General features: G+C 49.1%; 1 protein-coding gene across 3 annotated transcripts in view; it reads left to right on the forward strand.

Moving 5' to 3' along the window:
• LOC144164226 (uncharacterized) overlaps positions 1–16,950 on the forward strand; it is a 42,681-nt gene that overhangs the window by 6,310 nt on the left and 19,421 nt on the right. Inside the window, exons 2-7 of one of the 3 annotated variants that reach the window (XM_077694741.1) lie at positions 1,576–1,689; positions 5,330–5,431; positions 7,531–7,623; positions 9,375–9,452; positions 11,152–11,193; positions 14,817–14,981. In XM_077694741.1, the coding sequence (XP_077550867.1) occupies positions 1,576–1,689; positions 5,330–5,431; positions 7,531–7,623; positions 9,375–9,452; positions 11,152–11,193; positions 14,817–14,981 (594 nt within the window). The remainder of the gene's footprint in view (positions 1–1,575; positions 1,690–5,329; positions 5,432–7,530; positions 7,624–9,374; positions 9,453–11,151; positions 11,194–14,816; positions 14,982–16,950) is intronic. The other 2 variants (XM_077694742.1, XM_077694743.1) reach the window with 2 other exon arrangements.

Genomic DNA, 16,950 nt, shown 5'->3' on the forward strand with positions numbered 1-16,950 from the left:
CGTTCATGCACTGCGTAGGTCTCGGCTACTGAATGCTACGACTACAAGCCGTCCTGGGAGGCTTATCTTGTGCATTTTACAGCCGCCAACATGGCAGAAGCGCGGTACGATGATTACTGAGACATTGAGAATGCCCATCCAACAACGCCATTGGTTATGTTTTACAGAACCGAAACCGAAACTTGTTTGATTGCTAACCTTGGGCATCGTCCAATCACGGCGCCCCTCCTCTCAACATCACAGCCTTAGTTGGTGCGGCCGCCGCAAACCGCGCATGGTAGTTTTTCTTCTTTCGCGCTTTGTAAAATAATTACCGATTTGTCAACCGGATAAACGATGAAAAGTGTGCTAATTTGAGCCAGTTTACGCAGTGCAAGCAAAAACGGGAGCTTGACAAATTCACTTCAGTGTCCCTTTAAGGCAACCTCTTTTCCTGCAAATAAATAGCTGTGAGTTGCACATTTTTATTTGAACTCCTGGAATGAATACCAAATTGATGGGTTTTGAAAATATTCAGTTGATAGGGGAGCAACTTCTCGATGATGTTGCTAAGACATACAGGGATAGATATTGGTCTGCAGTTGGAAGTTAAATGCAAACTATCTGAGGTCGTTTCAAGAAGCGCGGGGAAAGGCTGTGTGCGAATAAGTTATTGGCAATATTGGAATGCAGTGAGCAACAAGTTTTAATGATTGGCCCAGGCGTTATCCGAGTCTAAGGAAGGCATAACAAGTTTTAAAATCATAGAATAAGTTTAGGTGCGTGGGACAGTCCAAGTACTATGGCGAATGACGTGTATTAAAATTTACTGCAGGCTGGTCTATCAGGCGTTGGAGTGGGGGGCCTCAGTCTGGTTTAGGACGAGTGAAGAAATAGTTGCTCAAGCATTAGCAATTTCAATTGGCTGCTATTAGGTCCTACTAGTGCAATAAATTTTAGTGGCAAATGTTTGTTCTGTTGCTTTCTTTGGATTGTTCTTGAATTTGTTCATTTGTTCGGTCGTGCCTTTTGCCCGTCTTTGCAATGGATTTGTGATTTCACAAAAGTTCTTGCAGTGATTAGCATGAGACGGCTTGAAGAATCTCCGTTGAGTTTCTATACGCATTTTCCTTCTTACCATGCATTCCAGCAAACCTTTCGTCACCCACGGATTACTTGGGTAATTGTATTACTTCTTGCATGTGGTTGTTTTTGGGCTTGAAAAAACTGTCTCTAAGAATAATGCCCTTCCTACACGAGCGTTTGATAGGACATTTGAGTCGAATGCCCTTTGAAATTTGGAATTCCATTCAAACTGGAAGGAGTTCCGCCGACCTACACTGCAATTCTCAAACAAAAGCAGCTGAAGTTTCCGCGGTCACCCGCCATGTTCTGGTGTTGCCAGTGCCGCCCAGTTTTATTCGTACAAAATTTAATGTCACGCCAAAAAACGCCTTTGTGAGCTATGAAATTCATTATAACCAACATACACCTCGCACAGGGCACCTTGAGTAATCTTGGTGACAGTATTGGCGACACCGCGGACCCCGAGACCCCAAACATAAACTGTATTCAACCGTGGCGATGTGTTTATAGGTGGAGGGTGAGAAACCTCAAACGGTGGCCGTCGGAGCCCAGGTCAAGCTCCAGCAGGTGGGCTCCCTGTCTGTTTACCAGGCAGGGAGTTCCGGGACCTCTTCAGCTATCAGGGTAAGGCTGACAAAGAAAGTACCCCCGTCCCCTGTTTCTTTACATGCCATATGGTATCCAAATTTTCTAAATCCGAAGATCGGCCCCCTAAAAGGGGCCGCACCGAAGTATCCTTTCCTCCGTTGCCAACGACGAGTTTCCCAAAGCCGGAAAACTATGCTAGGTTTTCGGTAATGGAATCTGTTGATACGTCGAACCCCCTTGCCACAAAGTCTGTCTTTCTGATCTCCAAATTTGTTGAGGGAATTGTTGGTCAATCCTACAAAGCCAAAAAACTTAGAACCGGAGAGGCTATTGTAGAAGTCAATAACAAGCTACAAATCTCTTGACTCAAACTCGCATCGCAGCCTTAATAGCTCCCAGAGTGTGATCTCTGAGCCGGATCTGATGAATGAAACTGAAACCAATCTGTTGGAAGGCCTTAAAGACCAAGGTGTGACAGCAGTGAGGCGTATCATGATTTGTAGAGATAAAAAGGGAATCCTAACAAAATATCTAATATTGACTTTCGACCATTCCACAATTCCTGAATCAGTACCGTATTTTCCGGTCTATAAGTCGCACCTTTGTATAAGTCGCACCCCTGTCAAAATGACAGTTTTTCCAAAAAAAAAACGTATATAAGTCGCACCGGTGTATAAGACGCACCGGTATATAAGACGCACTTGTTAATTAGGTAAACTCATAGTGAATCAGATCGTTAGAAAGTGCAGCGAAAGTACATGGTTGCGGCGGCCGCCGCCTATTAACGCATCCCCTTGTAAGGAGGGCTAGACACGGGCATATAACATCCAAAGTCTGGACATAACTAACTTCTCAAAAATGGTTTATGGGTACACACAGATGGCATGTACTTACGGACGGCGTTTAGGCAAAACCATCGAAGTCTTTTTCCTCAGACTTTCTAACAATTCAGTATCGTCAGTTGGAGTTCCTACGGCGCATCACTGTCGTCCTCCGACTCTCTGACGTCCTCTTCGCCAACATTGTTACCACTGGCGGACCGGATTACTCCGGCCTTTATCAACCCAGCTACAACTATTTTTGTAGAAATGGAGTCCCAAGAGTCGGAGACCCATTTGGCCCCCTCTCCAAACGTCGCGCGTCTCTTGCGTGCTGTCGTAAATCAGCGCAATAAAGGTGTCATGGCGGATGGGAGAGAGAGAGAGAGAGAGAGAGAGAGAGAGAGAGAGAGAGAGAGAGAGAGAGAGAGAGAGAGAGAGAGAGAGAGAGAGAGAGCGTTTATTTGAGCTTTCTAAAGTGGGAGTGGTTCCCTAGTCCGGGAATCCATCAAGTGAGCAGAGAGCCTTTGCTCTGGATGCCAGGAGCTGCTGGACGTCCAGACGGTCGCTGGTCAACAGGTTCTCCCACAGCTCAGGGGTGGGAAGAGGGGATCGGAGAGGCGGAAGTTTGGGATTGCACACACACTGTATTATAACATGAGCTAGAGTTCCGGGTTGTGAACAAAACTGGCATATAGCAGAGTATTGAGTTGGAAATATACGATGCAGGCGAACTGGGTGAGGAAAGGTATTGGTTTGTAGTCTGCGGAGCAGCGATTCTTCTTCCTTGGATAGTGCAGGGTGAGGAGGAGGGAAGTGTTGTCTGTCGGACCGGTAATATTGAGTGATGTCCTGATACGTTACGAGCGGGATTAACGATGTGGTTTCCTCGGAAGCCTGGAGAGAAAGGGCGCAGGCTTGCTGATGAGCAAAGTTGTTGCCCGTCAGGGAGGAATGGCCAGGAGTCCAGATGATATTAACTTTCCGGCTGGGTTGGTGTGGTAAAAGTAGCTTTGAAGTAGACGCTACCGGAAGTGGCCCGAAAATCAAAACTTATATCCAAGCTGTCATTTTAAAGATTAGCAGCACGTTTACCTCCTTCAGAGTAACTGTCTGTAATAATTCATGAGCTGCATTTTGTTTTTGCAACCCAGTTTGATGTTACTTTGAATTTATTCTGAACTGTAGTTACTGCGCATGGCCTAAAGTGGCGCGTGGTTGTCGCAGGCCATTATCATTGTTTTTGACTAGAAAAAGCTGTAAATTCTTTGGTGCAACGTCCCGAAGCGACATATGGGCTATGAGAAATGCCGTAACGGTGGGCTTGAGATTAATTTACACCATAGAGCTGTGTCTCAACGTGCGCTGGGCACGCGCGGCCATCGCGAACCAGATTTATTCCATACATAAGTCGCACCAGTGGATAAGACGCACCAACGAAAATTTCAGAAAAAAAAACCGCGACTTATACACCGGAAAATACGGTAAATGCAAGTTTCATTCATTGCCCCGTCAGGCCATACATCCCCAACCCGCACCAGTGTTTTAAATGCCGTTGGTTTGGGCATGGCACTAACACCTGCCGTGGTCCACTAACATGCGCGAAATGGGCACAACATGATCATCCCTCAGAGAACTGTCCCTCACAAAATCTCATCTATGCAAACTGCCAGGGACCACAAGCTGCATACTCCCGAAAGCGCGAAAGATTTCAGCTTGAAAAAAAGATAATTAACATCAAGGTCATGGAGGACATCACCTTCCCAGAGGCACAAAAAAGGTTCGCCTCAGCGTACCTCTGGGGAGGTACGCCGGAGGCGGAGCGGCGTCTGGTTTCGGCGGGGACCCAGTACTGCAAGTCGGACCTGGTCCCACCCCCGCCCCCCCCTAAGGTTGCCCCGGGCAGCCCAACCCATCACCACGCTGCCTGTTCAGCCAGCAGCAGCTGTGGTGGTAACCACGTCCGTTGGGGATGCCGCTGCATCCACTGCTTCCTCTCCACCGGCCCAAAGCACACACGAGGGCACAGAGGAGATGGAGACGGAGGCACCCGTGGCAGCTCCCAACCCCGCCACACCGCCTGCGCCATCCGAGGCGTCTTGAAGCACTCGGCGGTTGCGGGCCAGGCAAAGCGCCCCCTAAAGGATGCGCTGTCCAAGGAGCCTGATCACTCAGGCACTCCGAGGACAACCGACGACGAACTGGATGTTGGACCGTTCTCGTCTGCGGTGAATTTGGGGGTGAAATATTAAACCTACGGATGAACACATTAACACCGGAGCAGTTAGTGCGCGAATTTGCCGGCTGACACCGCCTAACACAGCCGTTGGATGCGCTGGATTTTTCTGAAACAACACTGACCAACGGACACAAGTGGCACGGTCGCTTGGACGACCATGTTTGTCGTGTCATAGCTTAAGTGTGAGAAAACAATTACCAGTATGAACCATAATAAAAATACGGCAGGTATAGAAGTCCGGCCAGAAGCAAAGTGCGAACACTGGCACTTGAGCAGTATTGCAGCGCCATCTATGAAAGTGTGCGGTAAACAAGATAACCAAATGGCAGTGCGTGAAGTGGCAGCAGCCCTGGTCAGCAGGCCAGCTTTAGTTGTAAGGCCCTGCTCTGGATACGTCATTATCGACGTCACGGAAATGCACAATATAGCGGGAGAATTGAAACTTCGGCTAAGAATGTTTAATTTTTCGGTGAATAAAGCTGTCGGACAAGCGCTGAGGGCACTGTAAAACACCAAATCTTTCAACCAAAACAAACTTCTATTTTGCTGCATGAACACTTTAAGCCCTGCGTACCCTGAGGGGGAGGAGGGGATGCTGTTGCCTTCTTGCTGCTTGCAGCCGTCCAATGGGGAGCTGTCGCGGGAGGAGAAGGAGCGGCTGTTGCAGGAGCGCATGGAGCAGATCCGGATCAAGAACGAAGAGCTGCTCCGACGGCACGCCGTGAGTCTCTCCGGTTTCCGAAAAGCGGTGCTGGGGATGGGAGAGGGGTGGCGTCTTGTTCGCTGCAGAGTCTTTGTGCTGCCATTCAGCTGTGCGTGTCTTCCAACTGGGCAACTCCCTTTGGGGCACCTTTCGAGCACCACTGTGTCTGGTGGGCTTTAGAGGCCAGCACCCAGTGCAGATGCACCGGCTTTCTAATTTCGTGCACGGATGGCACGGTTCCCTTCACTGGATCGTTTTGTGGCGCCGCAAGTGCAGAGGCATCTGCCAAAACCGTCGTGACAACAACAGTGGGTACGCTAAGTAGCCTGTTTGCACGATTGTAACACGCAGTAAGTTTACTCACGAAAATCTGAAAAAAGATTTAATCTAAAAAATGGCTGCATATCGGCTCCCTTCGTTGCAAATGTCTACGAAAGATGGTAGTCTACTGGTGCCCCTGCCAAGTAAATGCCTCCCATCTCTTTCCCGCTCACATCTCATGCTGTTGCTCTCCCATCTTACTTCTCCCAAAGATAAACACGCTAGAGATTTGCTCAAGTCAATGTAAATTTGCTGCATTCAACTGCTCCAAGTCGGGTGCCTCGATGCCAGCGCTGCCTAACGGCGGAGACGCGCTTGAATCGAGGCACCCTACTGCAACCTTTATAGAACCGTCTTGCCCTACTCCACGGGCGTTTCAAGTGGAATATGGAGCCTGTCTAGTGGAACCTTTCATTGCTATTGCTGTTTGATTTCTTAAATGCCGCCAGGGGCTATAATAGCGTGGGCAACAGCAAGCGACGATTTGCTGCACTTTCATTTGCTGCATAGCATTTCATTTGCCATCACAAAAACCAAGCGTCCATAAATATTTTAATAAAGGAACACTGCAAGTATCACTTCTGTATTGATTTTCTGCCATATGCTTGTGTAATGTCTTGTTCTTGTTCAACAATATTGACAAGTTTGAACATTGACACCGGACTTAGACGTTTAGATTTGGCTGTGGGTAAAAGACTATTGTGCAGCTTCTGTTTCACTTTGGCCGGGTGGCTGAATAAAGTCGCATAGAGACAGACACCAGAATTTGTGCATTTAAGTAGCCCAAGTAAGACTATCATCTTTAAAAATAACTTACAAATAAATATTTGCAACAGCTGGATGAGGTATGCCCAATGGAAGGTAAGTACGGCAATATTTACTCGCCTGTCGTTGACAGCTGGTCTTGGATTGGATTGGATTGAGTTGGATTTTGGGAGGAGTTTGTGCCTACGGCGCTGCCACTGGATGCTTTGAAGCTGATCTCAGGTTTGCACCCAGGTATAATGCGCACACAAATTTGAAGGCTACTTTTAGCGAAAAAGCATGCGCGTTAGAACTGTGGCCAGCATTGACCCCAGGGCTGTGGGACGCACTTGAGCAGCGATTAATGCACCTGCTTCTAACAGCTATATGTCGCATCCACTCTGTACCGTGCTAACGTAAGTCGTAGTTGTGGAAATGGAATCCCGCAAATAGCTTCTACTTAGAGTGCGAAGTGCTGCTACTTCGAAGAGGAAATGGTTGTGTGCATGGCGATACACCCGCGAAAATTGAAAGCAAATAAGCTCTGAACGGAGATTTGTCCTGCTGCAGCTGTGCCTTCTTTGTAATGAGCTAACCGGGTGAGCTAACCAAGAGGCTGGCCGTTGTAATGCGGCAATGATTTCACGGCTGCTGGAAGGGGGGAACTGTGTTTGCGGATGATTCGCTGCGAGTGGAATAGTTTGCGCTTCGGGAAAAGGTGGGGCTGATGATTTGATGATGCAGTCTGGCAAGGAGTGACCACCACATTGATGGAGTGAAGTCTGGTTGCACCCAAAGCAAAGGTTTTGCGAGCTTAGTAGCTTTTGCGTTGGTTGCATTGAGTGCGTATTCTCGGAAAGGTTAGAGAGTGCAGAAGAGGGAGTGCCTCGTCTGTCAACCGAGTAGCATCACCAGTAGGTTCCAAGAATCCAGTGATCTGTATCGTCATCGCAAAGCGTGAGAAAGAAAGCGTGGGTGCTCTGCTCTGCATTCAGCGCTAGACTTTTCCTCTGTGTGCTTTGTACAAGAGAAGCCCCCCTGGTTGCGTGCAGGAGATTGAAGCGGACAAAAGGAACGCAGACCTGCTCAGCAGCACGGCAGTCATGGATTCAGGCTCGCGCAAGACAGCCGCAACAGCACCGCCCGTAAGTCCTTACTTCTTCCCAGCACTGCCTTTGGGAGTTTCAAGCAGTGCTCCTGCAGAACTTTGAGCTCGAAAAGGGGGCCCTGTTGAGTCACCAGGCCGGCATGTCCTCCAACTGTTGGGTGGGGGTACCGTTAGCGTAGAAATTGGAACCAGGTAAAAAAAAAAGAGGCGGCACAGACGAAACAGGGATGTACCCAAGAAACAAGGCACTAGTCGCTTTGCAGGCCACAGCAAGACCTTAGAAAGTGCACTAGTGGACGGAAATATGTGCGCACCTTGATCAATCAGAAGTGCAAATTCCTTGACTGCGAAGTTGAGGGCTCTAACTCTGACAGCAGCGCTTGTCGTATTGTCAGCAATTCACAGCTGTGCTTTTGAAGAAATGCTGGTGTTAGGCCTGACATGAGGTCTCAAGTGTTGTGTGGAGCGGGTCTGTTTGCACTGATGGGGCTAGATTGGGCATTGGAGCCGGGCAGGGTGCAGACTTGGACTGCTTTCTATCCTGGCACTAGGGTGGGAGCATTGGATGCACTGCCCGTAGTCCATGTCGAACACCCTAGTGTATGGCAGAACCTAAAGGGACCAGGAAACGTGCGGCAGTTCACCTGGGTTTCATTTGGCCAGTGTCCTTTTCGCTCTAGAGTCCTATGCAACCGTCGTGATGTTACTGTTGTGTGTAGGCAGCAGTTGCATCTGTGCTTTGCACATTTGTACTGTAGAAGGGCAGCCTATGGTTCATTCAACGAACCCCTCTCTACCAATTGCACTGTTTGCGTTCTCGCGCCAATTTTCAGTGAAAGGTATTTCCCGTGCCGTGTTGGTGGAGAAACACAGGCACTTTGTCTGGGCCACATGAGCCCCTTCCATGCATCAAGTGGGACATAGCTTGGCCGTTGGTCACCTGGTCGCTATAAATAAATGCTCTACAATCGATGCCGAGTCAGTGCTTCGAAGTTTCACAATGAACACATTACTCCACACGTGGTTCGATGAGATTTTCACTACTGCACTGTTTGTGCCGTCGAGAGAGCCAGAAAATGTGGCAGTTGATGTGCCTGTGTTGGCATTGCTCTCCCAGCTGTAATCTACAATAAATATAAACGCTACAACTCCCACACACAATTACTCAGACGAGCTGAGCTACCTACATTAGGTCAATGCGCCAAAATTTTACACCTAAAATTTTTGTTTCAACTAATCCATGGCGGCCTAAAAATACCTTGTAAGAAATTCATTAATCCATCTGTTTCCAGGTCTACAAGAACAAACCACGACAAACATCTTGTTGAGTACAGGTTCCACAATGAAGCCTTTTTAAATACTCTTATTTTCCATGCGTATTAAGAGAATGGAATTGGCTTCCTAATGAAATTGTTATTAGTTCATTCCTTGATAGTTATGCTTCTAAATTGTCTAAGTTTTTGGTAAATAATCCTTCTTGATATCTGTTCTGCACTCCCTACTGCTGTAACTTTCATTATTGTTATCCTTTGTTATTGTTATCCTTTGAATTGCCTCGTGTTTATGTGTGTAGTCTATTTGGCTGATATTGTTGTTTTAACCGTGACCCTTGTTTCTGCTTTTGTGAATTGTTCAAAAAGAGCAGGCTTATTATTCATGTATCCCCCAATCCTGCAATAGCCTCCAGAGTTGAGGCTAGCAGTATCAATAAATAAATAAATAAATCTGGGACAAACTGTCGGCAGCTGTGCCAAATTCGCGGCACGTGTTGTGACGATGCCCTCGCAGGCAGCCGGAGGTGACCAGGCGCCCGTGGAGAGCAAGCCCCCGGCCAAGCGTGAGCCTCGGGTGAAGCCCCTGGCACCGGTGAGTACCTCGTTAGTGAAACAGGGGAGGCCTTCTGGAAACTTGGGAACGTCAGTGGCATTCCACATGGGGCAAGGTGCGCGTCACTGCGTCACGATCTTATGGACTTGATCTGTGTATGATACCTTTCACACGAGCAACTTCAAAGATGAAAAAGGACGGTCAGATGCGTTGAAATTCAAAGAACCTCTGTGACCATTGTGCAGTTAAACCTTGATGTAACGAAGTCCGTAAAATTCGTAATTTACTTCGTTACATTGAAATTTCGCTACATTGAAATTTGTGGTTGTAATGAAGTGTTCATCGCGTAAAGTGTTTCCTGCAATCGAAAACGTGGTGCGCATACACGGCTGGTGCACTGTTTCTGTTTCTGTTAGAGCTTAATTGTCTACGCGGGCATCGGCGTGAACCACATGGAGTGTTTTCCCCCGCAAAAATGCGCCCCAAAAGCCACAGGCGCGCTGATGCAGCTGCAGAGACCACTGGTGCTACGCAGGTAGCTTCAGCGACCGCTTCTAGCTGCTCCCCGAAACGCAACTCCAGGGGGGCAAACGAGAGGGGCAGCGAGAAAAAAAAGCGGATAACGCGGGCGAAATTTTCACTGTAAAATGTCATACGCGCTGCTTACGAAAGCTCCCATCAAATATCCTTTGCGGATATCTGGATAAAAAAAAATCTGGACGGGGCAGCCATGTGGCTGCCCCGTCCCGATTGGTGGGAAGGTGGGGAAAATGCCGGTTTATCCCTGCCAGGGTTCGTCGTATGAAGTGGGCCGTGTGCGCCCAAGCGTTTCATAATCGGGGTTTTTTAAGGCATTGTTTCTATGGGTGGTGTGCTGGTACTGTGCTGGTCTGTTGTGAGAAGCGGGTAATCGTGAAACCGGGGGACATGTCATTGGGGTTCCACTGTGCATGGTTAGGTTTCAACTCATCTCTTTCTATAACGGGGGTGGGGAGTGTGTGTAAGGAGCAGATGTGGCGTGCTGTGTGGCATGCCTCCATGTTCCACATGTGGCCAGCATGGGGTTGTTGAAGCCCGTGCTGCCTGCACGTGCTGTATAAATTTGTCATTGCTGATGCGTGTGCGTATGAAGTGCACGTGAAACGCGCAGTGGATGGAAAAGATTAAAAAAATTCCGTGCATGTACCTTAATACTACAGCGCAGCAAAAGCAAGGAGAAAAGGCAAGGCACAGAGGACGAACGCTGGGGGTCCAAAGTGCTGGATTGGCCGTGGAGAGCAGGTTGGAAACCCCGCTGCGATGTGGCTTTTTTTAATGCAGCACTCGTCCTGCATGCCTGTCCCTGCTTTTGCCGCAGTGTGGTATTAAGGTGGACTACCAAGTCGCGCAATCCGGCCCCGTCTGCTGGGCATGTAGCCAGTTATTTGACTCATTGATTGCCACTGTGTGGGGAGGAGCGGTCTCTTATTCTACACTTATTCTTCTGTTACACTTATTATGTTACACTTCTGCTACACTTATTATTCCTCAGCAGTCTGTTATTCTACATTTATTCCTACTCTGCTGTTATTCTTCACTTCTTCAGGCTGATATTTGCAGGCACAGCAGTGTCTGCAAACCGACGCTCTGTTTGAGGATGCAGTCACCGCACGGTTGCTGCTTGCTTGCGGGTAAAGCTCTTGCTGGTGCTGACCGTGCCATTCTTTCCCCCCGCCCCCTTTTCTGTTTGTTCTTACAGAGGGAGGCCACTGATCAGCAGCGGCAGCAGAGGCTCAGCTCTGTGAGACCCGCCCCCACACGTCTCTGCTTCTTTTTTTTTTCCGCATGGCCCCATGTTTTTGCCTTTTCCAGGCAGCAGCCATTCAGTGTTGAGTGTTCGTAAAATGTGCATCATGGAAAGAACTCTCTCTGGGGCAGTAACTTAGCTGTAGGGGTAATCGTGTGCTAAGGAATGCGGCTGTGGGGGCTGTGCAGGGGAACCTGCCAACCTACTGGACAGAGTGCGTAGGAAAGACGAGTGCCTTCCTTGGCCTTGTCTGCATCCTTTTTTTTTTCCCATGATTGGCAGGCTTCGTATGGTTGACACTGTTTATTGTTTTGTTTTGCATCTTTGTGAGGCCAGGTGATCTGGTTCATCCGAGTGTAAGGACACATTGCTTCACCTTCCATCATCTGTAGCGGGAAGCATGGAGTGGCCAAAACTGAAATGGCGACACATTGTGCGGAAGCAACTTTATATCGGTAGGCGCAAGCCCAGCTTGTTGGGTGCAATACGCAACACTGGTTAATTAAGTGAGCTAACAGGCTGTGTGCCACACCAAAAAGGTGGCAAGGGAATGCTGCTTACCTAAGCAGTGCCTGAAACTGATCTGAGAGAACGTTTTCAACACAGAGAGATTCACGATAGTTCACAGGGAAAGTCTTTAGACTGGCTGGGGCTTCAACCTGGGCCTCCAGCGTAAAAACCCAGGGCTCAGCTGCCATGCTGCAGGGGTGAACAACAAGCTTACCTTAGTGGCAGCTCAGCGGAATAGTGGGAGCATAGCAAAAATTAAGCCCGTTCCACACAGTGTGAAACGGCCTTGCGGAACGGTGACGGAAGTGCAGAGCAGTGATTCGCCATGATCGGCTGTAGCGCCATTATTCGCTCACTGCTATACCACCCATCGTGCTCTTCGCCGCCCTGTCTCACTCCTCTCTTGGTGAATGTGCGATTCGAATTTCCCGCCTTCGCAGTGATCGCGCGCTCCCTGCCTGAAACTGTGCCGGCGGCATTTGTGCTCTTTTTGTGCTTGGTTTTCCTCCCGCACGTGCCGGCATTGCGCTGCCACCTTTTTTTTGCTTACTGTCGTAAAAACCAACCCAACGAGCGTTCCGAACTAAATGAACACGGGCGCTGCCGGTTACCGTAATTACCCGATTCTAACGCGCCCCCGATTCTAACGCGCACCCAATTTTCCAGGCAAAAAAATGAAAAAACTTGCACCTCCGATTGTAATGCGCACGGAACTTTGTGAGCAAGAAAAACGAATGCGAGAGAAACGGGCGATTTATTTCCCGAAGTAATATCGCGCATCTCACTCCTCGTCGCTCTCCGAGAGCTCCTTGTCGCCTTTCGCTGACCGCGACATCTCGTCCTCGGTGCCGTCAAGCGCGTCGCGATGCCACACTTCTGAACGAATGTTCAACCATGGTCAATGGGATCGTGGCCCACGCCTCGCACGCCCATCCCGCCAGCTTCTCAGAAGGCGCACGCTTCAGCAAACCGCTCCCTGTGAACGCGTGGGAGCCGCTCGCAAGCCGTGGAAGCGGCGCACCTTCGTTGCCGCTTCTCCAGTTGCTGCTATCAAGGGCGCAAGTGGAACAATTTGACGATTTGTGTGAACGCTGATAGAAAACCCTACGCGTACTAGGCGCCTAAACCCGAAAAATTGTTGCTAAAAGCTTTGGCGCGCCATCTTGAGATGGCGATGGCGATGGGTGAAATGAAATTTCAGCTGTTTCGGCAGTTTCGGTTTCGTATCCGATTCTAACGCGCATGCGATTTTTCAGTCTGTTTTTCCGGAAAAAAACTGCGCGTTAGAATCGGGTAGTTACGGTAATTACGTGTATATTTTGCCTCAAATGTACCTACAGTTTTCTTTGCGCGATACATTGGGGAGATGTATGAAAAGTGCCAGTGGTTTATGAGTTTTGAGCAGTTATGACTATATGAACCTCTTGGTTTACAAAGCCTCTGTGGGACGCCGTTACGATGGTACGCCTTGCTCTACTTGGGTCCGTTATCTCGCTGCGCCACCTGATTCCGGCAGTCGCTTGACATCGAACAGCGTTACAGCAAGCGAGCTACGACAACAAGGCGTGCCCCTAAAGTGCTCTGCACTGAAAAATATCTGGCTTGCTGAATGCCCAGCGGGGAACAGGGTGTCGCTGCGTGGAGTGTGGGCTTTGCAAATGTGTGCTTGGGGAGTGTGGCACACTTGCCCATTCTTCTGAACTTTCCATAAAATGCACGAATTTTGACCTGCCGTACGATTTTATGAATCTTACCTGGAATTTTATCAAAAGTATTCAATCAAAAGAAAATGTGGAAATCTATTGAAATGCCATTGTGGTACCTTGTGCCACCACGAGAGGGGAGCACGTACTCATGTTATCACCAGCAGCAGCTGTGAGGTTTAGTGACTTCAGTTGTCCTTTTACGGGGCTATGCATCCAAATGAAAAACTCGATGTTACCTTCGCATAGCTTTTGTAGTACAGTTAAGCCTCGTTATAGCATTATTGAAGGGGCGCCGCGGTTTGCTCATTAATAGCGGGCGAAATCGCATCTCGCTGCATGGCGGTACACAACAAAATAACCACATTCTGCAGGTAAAAAGGGAAAGTCGCACGCCTACTTTGTTGCAGTTCACAATACATAACTCGTATATCAGACAGACTTAGCTGCAGAGGAGTCCGTAATTAGACATCGATGCGTCTTCCCGATGCGAACGATGGCTCGCTCAGCCTTGTGCCCAATAAGACGGCTTTTGTCATAGCCGCCTTCTGGTCTAGCATTATAATCTCTCTTTCACTTCCTGATCCCCAGGTAGTCAAGATTTAACCCGGAGCCCTCCACTACGGCGCGCCTCATTGCCTATGAAGCACTGGCGCGTTAAACCCCATAATCAGTCAATCACTTCCTGACTGGCGCATTCAAGTTGCTCAAATGACGCAGCACGACAAAAGATGAGGCTGAAATGCTTTCAAAGAAACCCGCACTCAACTTCAACGACGCGGCTCCTGCGGTGCACATCAGCGAGTGACAACAGTCTGCTAGGTGCACCGCCGCCGTGGGTGCTTTGGACGCATGCCGTGTTTCAGCGAGAGGAAAGTGGGAACAGCTTCGTGGGTGCAGTGCAGCATGGCGTGCCATCCAGCTCTGCACGCATTGCGGGAGTTTTGAACGCCAAAATACAGTTGCCGCGCTACGCAGCTCCTCACATCTGCGTTGACACTGCCATAAAATTGGCTCAAAGTTCTATTTCCTAGTGAAATTTGTTTGTTATATCCTGTAACGGGCAAATTTTACGTCTTTAAAACAAGGTTTTAAATACGTTGGTTTCTATGAGGACTTTCAAGGGGAATTACAATTTGCTGGTTATATTCGTTATCTAGTTATAGCCTGTCTCATTATAACAAGGTTTAATTGTATTGAGCTTAGGGCTTTCATGTTTGCATTGCTTTTTGTGTGATTTGCTGTGGTACTGTGGTGTCAAAGCCGTACCAACTTCACAGTGGGCTTGAAGGTGGGATTACTGCGAAGGGTTTTTGAAATGGGGCACATCCGTCTTTTCTTGCTTCGTGCCATTGAAGAAGAACGGTATGGCAAAGCAGCGGCCGTTCCCCGTCCCCCTGGCAGGACGAGGGCCCCCCTCCGGACCCGGGCTTCCGTTTCCTGGCGGACCGCTTGCGGGACCAGCAGGGTGGGGACCGCGGAGGCAGCCGGCGCCACCGGGACAACTACGGGGGACAGGACTTTGAGAACGTCCGGCTGGCCATGCGCCACGACAGGGCCTTGCAGAAGGTACGAGGGATCATGCGGTTCACAACAGAGTGGTGTGGTATCCCGCAAGGTGTGTCACTCTCTACTAGCCTTTTCAATTTAATTGTGTATTCATTTGAGCTGATATTTTGCTTGAAGGTCACACTTTGCCAACTGCTTTGCTTAGCACCGACATTGGGGACTGCACTTGCGGGGTTATGGGAAAAAAAGAAATAGGAAGTCACAGATGTAGCCTGTGGCAGCTACATCTGCCTTGGCAGTGCTTGAAGCCACTTGGCCAGGGTGGAAGTGCTGCACCATTTGTGCCATGCTGCGCCAATCCGCCTTTCCTGTGCCATCCTTCTCCGAAAGGCAGTATTGCGCCGACACTTCTCCCAAGCGGTGCCACAAAATGTGTGGCCACCGTCAAAATGTGTGGCCACAAAATGTGTGGCCATCAGTCCGGTGTAAGGGACCGACGCTCAGATTCACTCATCGTAGTTTTCTGGTCTCGAAGTGGTGGCGCAGTTTCATGGGACTTGGGAGTTAACTTGGGGTGCCGGCAGTGCACAAACTTTGCCACTATCTACATCTTCACCACACGGCGCACGGCACACTGCGCCGCAATGCATGTGCCGTCACGAGTAGTCGTTGCAGTCGTCCCACTTATTGTCAAAAGCAAAAAGTCAAATAACTTTACTGTTCAGTCAGACCCTCGCCATTGTATCTTAAAGGTGTTGTGCCACCAAATTTGTTGCTTGTGCATTCTTTGTTGCAAACGTTTTATATTTCATTAGAAAGCATGATACATGCTCTCACATGCACATATTCTGAGTAAAGAATTTATTATCGCACGATTCATGTGAACAGGATTCGGTTTCGGTTTCTGGGCGCCGATTCAAGCAGTGACGTCACAGCGTTGCGCCATAGCCTCCTTTAGTAGGTTATATAGGAGGCTATGGTTGCGCGGACGCTCTGCCACGCGTGTCTACCATGCGGCGCTGCGGTACGTTGCGACTTTACTGCGGCGTCTGCTCCCCCACATACGTGCTTCACCACGGAAGTAAACACGCCGACTCATCACGTCAAGCCGCGACAGCTCCGACGCGGATTCTTTGTCTGCATCCTCGGATGCAGACAAATGAAAACCACGGATTTGCAAACCATAAAAATGCTAAAAAAACGCTCAAAAAAAAAAAAAAAAAAAAAAGCTGCCCCCGCCGCGAATCGAACCGGCAACGTTGACCGGATGGGCGGAACGCGCGAGACCACTAAGCCAGCGAACAAACGATTTCATTCCGCGATATAGCCGGTGTACTAGATGGAGGCCCATCCTTGGAGTCGTACGTCGGTGTTTACTAGCTAGTTTACAGAATTCCTGGCTTGCAAACTCACATTTTTTAAATAGCGCTTGCGCAGCAAGGTTCCGCGAAGCCCCCGCGACAGCTTATCGCCATCAACTCTGCTCTTCTGCGAAAGCGCTCGCAAAAATAAGTGTGCCCGGCTGCGACTGCGATTTTGCACTGAAGGGATAGTGCTTGCCGTACTTTGGTTTTACGTTTTACGTTAAAAACCTTTGCCGATACTGATCTCTTATTACCCAAATTACCCTACGTAACTGTTCTTCTGCACGAAACTGACCTTATATTTTCTACAGGCGAGCCGATCGCACACGCATTCCGGGGTAGCGGCGTCGCCGAAGAGCACGGCCGAAGCGTCGAACGCCAAAATACGGATCGCATTAGCGCTAGTGTTGAGTTGTATGGGCTTCATGGAACTTACTGAGTTTATTACCCTCCAGAAACTAACAAAATAGAGCCGCGTTCATTGCGGCACGAATGTTGTCGGGGCGCAGTTTTCGCTTCTCGGTCGATTGACGACGCGTCGTGCGACCAGTCAGGCGACCGGTTTTGTTCGCGTCTTCGGTCGGCGAGTCAGTCACACTACGGCGACTTTCCATCGGCCGACGTGTTTGTGTCGCCGTCGGCGTGGTGTGACAACGCGGCCTGGC

Source organism: Haemaphysalis longicornis, unplaced genomic scaffold (assembly GCF_048455015.1).
Source record: "Haemaphysalis longicornis isolate Haplotype H1 unplaced genomic scaffold, Haemaphysalis longicornis Haplotype H1 scaffold_13, whole genome shotgun sequence".
Lineage (NCBI taxonomy): Eukaryota > Metazoa > Arthropoda > Arachnida > Ixodida > Ixodidae > Haemaphysalis > Haemaphysalis longicornis.